General features: G+C 37.2%; 1 protein-coding gene across 2 annotated transcripts in view; it reads right to left on the bottom strand.

Moving 5' to 3' along the window:
- The window catches only part of POLK (DNA polymerase kappa), an 80,885-nt gene that overhangs the window by 30,318 nt on the left and 38,407 nt on the right, over positions 1 to 12,160 (bottom strand). For both annotated transcript variants that reach the window (XM_027552895.1, XM_027552896.1), the window contains exons 2-3: positions 8,210 to 8,374; positions 1,394 to 1,513 (exon numbers count right to left, since the gene is read on the bottom strand). In XM_027552895.1, the coding sequence (XP_027408696.1) occupies positions 1,394 to 1,513; positions 8,210 to 8,374 (285 nt within the window). The remainder of the gene's footprint in view (positions 1 to 1,393; positions 1,514 to 8,209; positions 8,375 to 12,160) is intronic.

The raw sequence follows: 12,160 nt of genomic DNA, 5'->3' as shown, positions 1-12,160 counted from the left end.
GGTGATCAGAACCACCAGAGCAGCTGGACTACTTAACCTATAATATGGGAAAGAAATAAACTTATTTGAACCATTATATTTTAGGGTCTCTTGTGCCAGTTATTTAGCCTATATCCTAACAGAATAACGGAGGCTCTTCCCACAAGAGGGAAATACTGATGTCTAACTTACATGTGAAAAGACATTCTTTCTCTGTTGTAATCAAAGGAGGGCAAATTAAAACAACAATAATATTTTGGACATTGTATCAGCAAAAACTAAAAGACTGATAAAGTTGATAAAATTGAGTTTTACACAAGTATGTGAGGAAACCAGCATTTTTATGTTGAAAATGTAAAATGGTACAATCTTTGGTGAAAATAACAGGACAAGAGTGCAAAGATACACAAATACCAACGATCATCACAATGTCATGTACCTCCATAGGCTGAGCTGCCACGAAACACTAAAAATGATTTGACAAATTATCTTCAGTCACGATAGCAGACTACTTAACACAGAAGATCAAAAACTAGCTTGTGCTCTAGGAAAGCATATGTCCAAAAAAAATGACATACTAGTTTGGTAAAGAAAACAAAATTTATAATATCTGAACTCCCATCATGAGAAGAATTTTATAGCACACTTGATTAATGTTATAGTTTTATTGCTATGTTATAGCTTAAAGTACTTTGTATAACTGAATCAGATTTTGATAGAGGGTAAAACTCTCTAAATGTAAACTTTAGTTTTACTGCCTTGAGTTCTCAATCTACCACCTAATGCCTTATTGACTGGCTCTTCTCAAACTTTTCTATTGAAAGAACTTGTAATACCACAGGAAATTAAGCATTTATTCCCCAAAGATGCCAAAGAAGCCAAACGACCCCAAAGTTTTAGAAGTCTTGTGTTTTATCTTAAAAATTCATGTACATTTGGCATTCTACCATTTACGTGACTTTTACTGTAACACAACTACATTTCAAAGTACTTTCAAATTTAATTAGTTAACATGTTCCCCCAAATCTTTTTTGAAAAATTAGTTTTTCAAAAAACATGTCACATTTAACTTGGGGCCTTTTCCAGCTGCAACGTATGTATATAATAAAAAGAACAAACGCTTTGGATTAAATCCTAGCTCTGGCAACTACCTGTCATATGAAAGGGGGTAAGTTACTTAACCTAAGGCTCCATTTACTCTAATAGAGGTGACAATACTTAGGTGTGGTTCTTTATGTAAAAACATAGAGCAATTTTTACAAAGTTGTATGCACATTTGTTACATTTTTATCCCTTACAATGTAACAAACATTTACGTTTCACCTTGTTTTCAGTTATAATTTGACCATGATGCATTTTAACTACCAATTATTATTCTACCAGCTCCTACTATATTTAGCAATTGAATTAATACCTGTAATTGTGCTTTCCTTAGCTGCTCGCTGGTAATTTTAGCTTTTTGTTGCATCATATTTTCAATTCGTTGGTTGACTTGCTTTTCTTTCTTGAGCTCATTTCCATAAAATCTGGATCCCTAATGTAGGAAAAGAATGCATAGCGTAAGAGAAAGGGCTGAAGGAAAGCATCACTGTGAACTGATGGCTAAGAGGACAGACTCTAGAAAGAGAATGGCTTGAATTCAAAACTTACCTCCATTACTTACTAGCTCGGTGACCCTAAAGTTCATCTTATTATGCCTCAGGCTCCCTAATCTGTAAAATGAACTTATAGTTACCTAAATCACAAGATTGTTGTGAGGCAGTAAGCACAGCACAAACTCTCCAAGATGAGTATAGATCTGCATTTGGGAAATAAGAGCATATCCTAGGTGGGATCCTCTGGGCACATCACTTAGTCAGCTGGGTCATCAATTATCTCCTTTATGTTCATTGAAAAATCATTGTAAAAAATTAACAGAAACCTCAATTAAATACTCAGAGATCAGAAGAGGGAGTTCTGGCCCCCTTCGATGATAGCAGAAAGCAACAAAAAGAACAAAGACTTTCCTGGCAACAACTCAGCCAATGAAAAGTAATGGCCTCTGTTTACTATATACCCTTGCCAACTTCCTTTTCTCCTCTTGGAAGGAGTTCTCTTTATTTTTGCTGAGCACTTGCATGTGGCTTACTATGGCTGCAGTCTTTGAGCTGCAATTCTCTGCTAATCTCAAACAAACCCATCATTTTTTTTAATGGAGAAATAATTAGTAGTCTGTTCTAAGTAAACAGTACTTTTAAATATTTAATATTAGCCATTAAATAAAATATAGAAAGTAACTTTTAGAAAATCATCTATCATTCCATCAGTGACCATACTGTCTACCTATTTATAAGACTGATGGACCCTGAGATCATTTTTACATTATGGCTATCATGAAAAATGCTGCAATGAACAATTGTGTACATATTTTATGTGGTCACATGTTTTCATCTTCCTTGGATATGTACCTGGGAGTGGAATCTCTGTGTTACATGGCAACTCCCTACTTAACCCTTTGAGGAATTGCAAAACTGTTTTCCAAAATGGCAGAAGCATTTCACAAGTCTACCAGCAATGTATGAGGATACCAATTTCTCCATATCCTTGCAAAATATGTTACTGTTTGTCTTTATTACAGTGATTCTAGGCTATAATACTATGAATGTATCTCATTGTGGTTTTTGTTTTTTTTTGTTTTTTTTTAGCTACATTGGGTCTTCATTGTGGCATGCAGGGGGCTTCTTTAGTTGTGGTACATGGGCTTCTATAGTTGGGCTTAGTTCCCCAACCAGGGATTGAACTCGTGTCCCCTGCATTAGAAGGTGAATTCTTTTTTTTTTTTAATTTATTTATTTTAATTGGAGGCTAATTACTTTACAATATTGTGGTGGGTTTTGCCATACATTGACATGAATCAGCCACGGGTGTACATGTGTTCCCCCATCCCAAACCCCCCTCCCACCTCCCTCCCCATCCCATCCCTCTGGGTTGTCCCAGTGCACCTGTTTTGAGTGCCGTTTCATGTATCAAACTTGGACTGGTCATCTACTTCACATGTGGTATTATACATGTTTCAATGCCATTCTCTCAAATCATCCCACCTTCACCTTCTCCCAGAGTCCAAAAGTCTGTTCTTTATATCTGTGTCTCTTAAGCTGTCTTGCATATAGGGTCATCGTTCCCATCTTTCTAAATTCCATATATATGTGCTAATCTACTGTATTGGTGTTTTTCTTTCTGACTTACTTCACTCTGTATAATAGGCTCCAGTTTCATCCACCTCATTAGAACCTCAAATGTGTTCTTTTTAATAGCTGAGTAATATTCCATTGTGTATATGTACCACAACCTTCTTATCCATTCGTCTGCTGATGGACATCTAGGTCGCTTCCATATCCTGGCTATTATAAACAGTGCTGCGATGAACACTGGGGTACACGTGTCTCTTTCAATTCTGGTTTTCTTGGTGTATATGCCCAGCAGTGGGATTGCTGGGTCATAAGGCAGTTCTATTTCCAGTTTTTTAAGGAATCTCCACACTGTTCTCCATAGTAGCTGTACTAGTTTACATTCCCACCAACAATGTAGGAGCATCCTGTTTTCTCCATACCCTCTCTAGCATTTATTGTTTGTAGACTTTTTGATAGCAGCCATTCTGACCAGTGTGAGATGGTATCTCATCGTGGTTTTGATTCGCATTTCTTTGATAATGAGTGATGTTGAGCATCTTCTCATGTGTTTGTTAGCCATCTGTATGTCTTCTTTAGAGAAATGTCTGTTTAGTTCTTTGGCCCATTTTCTTGATTGGGTTGTTTATTTTTCTGATATTGAGCTGCATGAGCTGCTTGTATATTTTTGAGATTCTTTGTCAGTTGCTTCATTTGCTATTATTTTCTCCCATTCTGAAGGCTGTCTTTTCACCTTGCTTATAGTTTCCTTCATCGTGCAAAAGCTTTTAAGTTTAGTTAGGTCCCATTTGTTTATTTTTGCTTTTATTTCCATTACTCTGGGAGGTGGGTCATAGAGGATCTTGCTGTGATTTATGTCAGAGAGTGTTTTGCCTATGTTTTCCTCTAGGAGTTTTATAGTTTTATAGGTCCTACATTTAGATCTTTAATCCATTTTGAGTTTATTTTTGTGTACGGTGTTAGAAAGTGTTCTAGTTTCATTCTTTTATAGGTGGTTGACCAGTTTTCCCAGCACCACTTGTTAAAGAGAATGTCTTTTCTCCACTGTATATTTTTTCCTCATTTATCAAAGATAAGGTGTCCATAGGTGTGTGGATTTATCTCTGGTCTTTCTATTTTGTTCCATTGATCTATATTTCTTTCTTTGTGCCAGTATCATACTGTCTTGATGACTGTAATTTTGTAGTATAGTCTGAAGTCAGGCAGGTTGATTCCTCCAGTTCTGTTCTTCTTTCTCAAGATTGCTTTGTCTATTCGAGGTTTTTTGTATTTCCATACAAATTGTGTAATTATTTTTTCTACTTCTGTGAAAAATACTGTTGGTAGCTTGATAGGGATTTCATTGAATCTATAGATTGTTTCGGGTAGTATACTCATTTTCACTATATTGATTCTTCCAAGCAATGAACATGGTATATTTCTCCATCTATTTGTGTCCTCTTTGATTTCTTTCATCAGTGTTTTAGTTTTCTATATATAGGTCTTTTGTTTCTTTAGGTAGATTTACTCCTAAGTATTTTATTCTTTTCATTGCAATGGTGAGTGGGACTCCTTAATTTCTCTTTCTGTTTTCTCATTGTTAGTGTAAAGGAATGCAAGGGATTTCTGTGTATTAATTTTATATCTTAAAACTTTACTATATTCACTGATTAGCTCTAGTAATATTCTGGTGGTGTCTTTGGGGTTTTCTATGTAGAGGATCATGTCATCCACAAATAGAGTTTTACTTCTTCTTTTCCAATCTGGATTCCTTTTATTTCTTTTTCTCTGACTGCTGTGGCTAAAACTTCCAAAACAATGTTGAATGGTAGTGGTGAGAGTGGGCACCCTTGTCTTATTCCTGACTTTAGGGGACACGCTTTCAATTTTTCGCCTTTGAGGATAATGCTTGCTGTGGGTTTATCATATATGGCTTTTATTATGTTGAGTTATTCGTCGCTCAGTCAGTAAAGAGTCTGCCTGCAATGCAGGAGACCTGGGTTTGATTCCTGGGTCAGGAAGATCCCCTAGAGAAGGAAATGGCAACCCACTCCAGTATTCTTGCCTGGAGAATCCCATGGAGCCTGGCAGGCTAAAGTCTATGGTGTCGCAAGAGTCAGACACGACTGAGTGACTAAGCACACACCACACATGTTCCTTCTATGCCTGCTTTCTGTAGAGTTTTTATCATAAATGGATGTTGAATTTTGTCAAAGGCTTTCTCTTCATCTATTGAGATAAATATATGGCTTTCATCTTTCAATTTGTTAATGTGGTGTATCACAATGATTGATTTGTGAATACTGAAGAATCCTTGCATCCCTGGGATAAAGCCTACTTGGTCATGATGTATGATTTTTTAAGTATGTTGTTGGATTCTGTTTGCTAGCATTTTGTTAAGGATTTTTGTATCTATGTTCATCAGTGATATTGGCTTGTAGTTTTCTGTTTTTGTGCCATCTTTGTCTGGTTTTGGTATTAGGGTGATGGTGGCCTCACAGAATGAGTTTGGCAGTTTACCTTCCTCGGCAATTTTCTGGAAGAGTTTGAGTAGGATAGGTGTTCAGTCAGTTCACTTCAGTCACTCAGTCGTGTCCGACTCTTTGTGACCCCTTGAACTGCAGCACGCCAGGCATCCCTGTCCATTACCAACTCCTGGAGTTCACTCAGACTCACGTCCATCGAGTCAGTGATGCCATCCAGCCATCTCATCCTCTGTCGTCCCCTTCTCCTCCTGCCCCCAATCCCTCCCAGAATCAGAGTCTTTTCCAATGAGTCAACTCTTTGCATGAGGCGGCCAAAGTACTGGAGTTTCAGCTTTAGCATCAGTCCTTCCAAAGAACACCCAGGACTGATCTCCTTTAGAATGGACTGGCTGGATCTCCTTGCAGTCCAAGGGACTCTCAAGAGTCTTTTCCAACACCATAGTTCAAAAGCATCAATTCTTTGGTGCTCAGCTTTCTTCACAGTCCAACTCTCACATCCATACGTGACCACTGGAAAAACCATAGCCTTGACTAGACGGACCTCTGTGGGCAAAGTAATGTCTAGGATAGGTGTTAGCTCTTCTCTATGATGGGTCTCTTAAGATTTTCTATTTCTTCCTGGTTCAGTTTTGGAAGGTTATACTTTTCTAAGAATTTGTCCATTTCTTCCAAGTTGTCAATTTTATTGGCATATAGCTGCTGATAGTAGTCTCTTATGATCCTTTGTATTTCTGTGTTATCTGTTGTGATTTCTCCATTTTCATTTCTGTTGATTTGATTCTTCTTTGTTTTTTTCTTGATGAGTCTGGCTAATGGTTTGTTTATTTTATTTATCTCTCAAAGAACCAGCTTTTAGCTTTGTTGATTTTTGCTATGGTCTCTTTTGTTTCTTTTGCGTTTATTTCTGCCCTAATTTTTAAGATTTCTTTCCTTCTGCTAACCCTGGGGTTCTTCATTTCTTCTTTTTCTAGTTGCTTTAGGTGTAAACTTAGATTATTTATTTGATTTCTCTCCTGTTTCTTGAGGTATGCTTGTATTGCTATGAACCTTCCCCTTAGCACTGCTTTTAGTGAGTCCCATAGGTTTTGGGTTGTTGTGTTTTCACATTCATTCATTTCTATGCATATTTTGATTTCTTTTTTGATTTTTTCAGTAATTTGTTGCTTATTTAGAAGCATGTTGTTTAGCCTCCATATGTTTTTATTTCTAATACTTTTTTTCCTGTAGTTGACATCTAATCCTACTGCACTGTGATCAGAAAAGATGCCTGAAATGATTTCAATTTTTTTGAATTTACCAAGGCTAGATTTATGGCCCAGGATATGATCTAACCTGGAGAATTTTATGTGTGCACTTGAGAAAAAGGTCAAATTCATTGTTTTGGGGTGAAATGTCCTATAGATATCAATTAGGTCTAACTGGTCCATTGTATCATTTAAATTTTGTGTTTCCTGCTAATTCTGTTTGGTTGATCTATCCATAGGTGTGAGTGGGGTATTAAAGTCTCCCACTATTATTGTGTTACTGTTAATTTCCCCTTTCAGACTTGTTAGCATTTGTAGAAGGAGGATTCTTAACCACTGAACCACAAGGGAAGTCCCTCATTGTAGTTTTAATTTGCTTTTTCCTAATCACTAATGTTGAACATCTTCTCATGAGCCATTCTTATATCTTCCTTAGTAAAGTGTCTATTTATATGTGTTGCACATTTTTGATTGGGTTGTCTTCTCATTAATGAGCTGTAAGAATAATTCATATTTTCTGGATATAAGTCCTTTAATAGATGTGTGTTTTGCAAATAGATATTTTACTCTAGTATGTTACTTATCTTTGTATTTTTAATGGTATCTTACAAACATTTTGAAATTGGATGAGAAACATAAATTAACACTACATTGCATTACTGAAGACTGGCAAATCCAAAAGTACAGTAACACACTGTGTTGGTATGGATTCAATATATTCTTATATATTGGCAGTGGAAATGTAAATTGATACAACTAATAAGGAGGGCAATTGAGCAATTCATTGAAAAATACACATGTGTATATCCTTTCAAGCTATCTGTATTTGGTTCAGGGAATCTCTCCTGTAGTTATATTTGCACATATGTAATAAAGTTATGAAATACAAGGTTATTTACTGTAGTATTATGTGTAAAGATGAAAAGACTGCAAATGACTTATATGTTCATTAACAAAGATTCTGGCTAGTTCAATAAATCATAGTATATCCACCTATGCAGGCATAAAAAGAGGGAAGATCTTTACTTTCTTATACAGAAAGACTTCCAAGATATAACTGAAACAAAAACAAAAAAACCTGCAATTGTAGTATTCTCCTCTTGAGGTGGGAAAAAAGGGCTGAAAAAGAAGACACACATTATTTTGCTTTAACAAGCATACTATGTGCGTGTTAAGTACCAAGCAGAATGCAAAAGCATTAGCAGAGAAAGGAGAGATTATTCTACATGCACTGGAGCTTAACAATTTTATATATTTAAATACTTAAAGTGTCATCAAGAACTTAATAATTTCCTTTTTTTAAAAAGTAAAAAGGTTACTAAATTAAAGATATTGAAAGGAAGAAGAAACATACCTTTGTGGCTTCCATTATAATTTTGTTGATTTTCTCTTTGTCTAATCCTTCCATTCCAGCTTTATTATCATTAAGTCCCATCCTAAGCAGAAGATCGTCTTTGTAATTGTCATTCTTCTCCTTTGTGCCATCACTCTTCTCCTTTGTGCTACCCATGGTGTAAACCTTAAGAAAAGAAAAAAAGTTAATGGTAAAATGGCTCTTTTTATTATCTGAAAAAGCATACAAAACAAACATGTTTTTCAAAGCATTCATGGAGGGCAAGGGTTTGGGAGAGGGGTGTCATTTTAAAATGACATAGAAATCAGCAAAACAAAAATGACAGTTAAGATTTTTTGGCTACTGAGAAATAATTAGTACTCAGATTTTAAAATTATTATCCCAAGATTTATACTCATGGAGGGAAGAAAGGATAAAATTAACATTTCCTGCCAACACTGTGCCAGTCACTACACATGGTGCTTTACACTTGAATTTGCTTTACACATGGTGCTTTACACATGGTGCTTTACACTTGAATACTTCCATCAGCCCTGGAAGGTAGATATTATTATCCCCAATATAAAGAGAAAAGAAACCTAAGTTATGGAACATGCCTACTGACAGAGATTTGATAAGTGACAACATTTGTGTCCAAAGTTCATTTTTTCCCCCCTATTTAATGCATTGTATGGGCTTCCCTGGTGGCTCAGACAGTAAAGAATCCACCTGCAATGTGAGAGGACTGGGTTCGATCCCTGGGTTGGGAAGATCCCCTGGAGGAGAGCATGGCAACCCACTCCAGTATTCCCGCCTGGAGAATCCCCATGGACAGAGGAGCTCAGACACAACTGGGTGACTATAATCACTGCACAGCACAATGCACTGTATGAGAAATAAATACAAAATAACACTTGCCCTGCCAAATGTAAGTTCAATAGCATTTACTGTTTGCAGAGTTCCATTCTTAAATCAGTGAAAAAATACAGGAAAAAAACATCTATCCCCTTACAGGAAATCATTACACTTTGCAATGTCATGTCACTTCTGAGGTTAATTTCAAATAATAATTCTTTAGGATCTTAATATAACTCTTTATAATTTACCTTCACATACATTAGCTTTTAAAAACAATTAAAACAACCACAGAAAATAGCTTTGCTCATTTTCATTTAGGGAGAAAGAAATTTGAATTTCAGGAAGGTTAAATGAATTGCCCACCATGGCTTTGATAAAAAGCAAAAGATCTAGGATTTCACTCCAAGTCTTCTTACTCCAGATCTAACGCAGCTATCACGACATCACAGCTGCCTCCAGTTTGGGGCTCTTCTACCCTGGTGGCTCAGGCTGTAAAGAATCTGCCTGCAATGCAGGAGACTCAGGTTTGATCCCTGGGCTGGGACTACAGTCCATGAGGTTGCAAAGAGTTGGACATGACTGAGAGACTAACACATTCACTTTTTTCACATACTACAAATAAATAGCCAGGTGAATAGCTGCCATGAATCTACAACACATTATGACCATAACTTCTCATTTGGATGATTTACAGCAGGCTCGTTTATTCTACTCTGCCTTAAGGCCCTTCTCTCCCCATTGACCCCCTGCTCTCCCCTTCCCTTTTTTCTATTTTAACATCACCATCAGTTCAGTTCAGTCACTCAGTCATGTCCGACTCTTTGCGACCCCATGAATCGCGGCACGCCAGGCCTCATGTCCATCACCAACTCCTGGAGTTCACTCAAACTCACTTCCATTGAGTCGGTGATGCCATCCAGCCATCTCATCCTTTGTCGTCCCCTTCTCCTCTTGCCCCCAATCCCTCCCAGCATCAGAGTCCTTTCCAATGAGTTAACTCTTTGCATGAGGTGGCCAAAGTACTGGAGTTTCAGCTTTAGCATCAGTCCTTCCAAAGAACACCCAGGACTGATCTCCTTTAGAATGGACTGGCTGGATCTCCCTGCAGTCCAAGGGACTCTCAAGAGTCCCTTCTCCAACACCACAGTTCAAAAGCATCAATTCTTTGGCGCTCAGCTTTCTTCTGGCCACTGGAAAAACCATAGCCTTGACTAGATGGACCTTTGTTGGCAAAGTAATGTCTCTGCTTTTGAATATGCTATCTAGGTTGGTCATAACTTTCCTTCCAAGGAGTAAGAGTCTTTTAATTTCATGGCTACAATCACCATCTGCAGTGATTTTGGAGCCCCCCAAAATAAAGTCTGACACTATTTCCACTGTTTCCCCATCTATTTGCCATGAAGTGATGGGACCAGATACCATGATCTTCGTTTTCTGAATGTTGAGCTTTAAGCCAATTTTTTCACTCTCCACTTTCACTTTCATCAAGAGGCTTTTTAGTTCCTCTTCACTTTCTGCCATAAGGGTGGTATCATCTGCATGTCTGAGGTTATTGATATTTCTCCTGGCAATCTTGATTCCAGCTTGTGCTTCTTCCAGCCCAGCATTTCTCAAGATGTACTCTGCATATAAGTTAAATAAGCAGGGTAACAGTATAGAGCCTTGACGTACTCCTTTTTCTATTTGGAACCAGTTTGTTGTTCCGTGACCAGTTCTAACTGTTGCTTCCTGACCTGCATACAGGTTCCTCAAGAGGCAGATCAGGTGGTCTGGTATTCCCATCTCTTTCAGAATTTTCCAGAGTTTATTGTGATCCACACAGTCAAAGGCTTTGGCATAGTTAATAAAGCAGAAATAGATAGTTACAAATGGTTTTCTTGTGATGAGAACTTTTAAGATCCATTCTCTTAGCAATTTTCAACAATACAATGTTGTATTAACTATAGTCACCATGTTGTGCATTACATTTGCATGACTTATTTTATAATTGAAAGCTTACACCTTTTGACTCCCTTTACCTATTTCCCCCACCCACTACCTCTCACCCCTTCACTCCACTCCCCATCACTGCCACTGGCAACCACCAATCTGTTCTCTGTGAGTTTTCTGTTTTTGGTTTTAGATTCCACATGTAAGTGAGATTATACAGTATTTTTCTCTGACTTATTTCCCTTAGCATAATGCCCTTAAGAGGACCTTTTCTTGAGAGTTGCTTTCATTTTTAGTACCAGCAAAGAAAAAAGTAAATTATAAAATGAAATTTGAATACTGTGAGTATTAGTGATGGTTCCATTAGGAAAAAAATAAAAACCTGTATATCACAATAGTTATCAAACTTTGCTACACATTACATCCACCGTAGAGATCTTAAAACCCTTGATGCCCAGCTTATATGCCATACCAAGTAGGTCAGAAAGTCTAGGAGTAGAAGTCAGATATAAATATTTTTAAGAGATGCCCAAATAATTCCAGTGTGCCATGAAGTATAAGAACCACTGGTAACTAAGGGAATACAGGTTGATTTTCTGTTATCCTTTGAATATTCTTCTCTTCAGCTTTCACATTCAGCGTAATATTATCCTGTATTTTGCCTTATGCTTTAGTAATCCAATAGCCTCATTTTCTAGTAAAACAGGTGAGTGTAATTCATTCATAATTTTCCCAGACCAACACTACTTAAGAATGAAGAGGCTAGATGCAGACAGCCTACCTTTAGGCTGCATTTTCCTTTAAATGGTGAAATGTATGAAAGGAAAAGAAACAATTATTGAATGCCTACTACTTCACATATAGTATATTACTTAGTCCCCAATCTCTTGAGAATTGATTTTAGTCCTTAATTGGTGAGAAGGACTGGGCTATAAGCAATATTGGCGCCAGGCAAAGTCGTGAGACACGTAGTTTTCAGTTACCTTTGCTGCCTTGTTGATGCCCCACTGCAACATGATGCCCCATGGCAACATATATCCAGTTTCATGGGCACAGATTTACTTTCATCTACATGCTAATGACTTCCAAGTTTACAGCTCTAGTCCAAATGCCTGCCTGACATCTCAAATTTAACAAGTCCGAAATGGACCTTCTAATCTGCCTCCATCCCCCAAACCAGCTCAA

This window comes from Bos indicus x Bos taurus, chromosome 10, assembly GCF_003369695.1.
Source record: "Bos indicus x Bos taurus breed Angus x Brahman F1 hybrid chromosome 10, Bos_hybrid_MaternalHap_v2.0, whole genome shotgun sequence".
Lineage (NCBI taxonomy): Eukaryota > Metazoa > Chordata > Mammalia > Artiodactyla > Bovidae > Bos > Bos indicus x Bos taurus.
The sequence above is the reverse complement of the archived record's forward strand: the minus strand, read 5'-3'. Positions and strand labels throughout refer to the sequence as shown.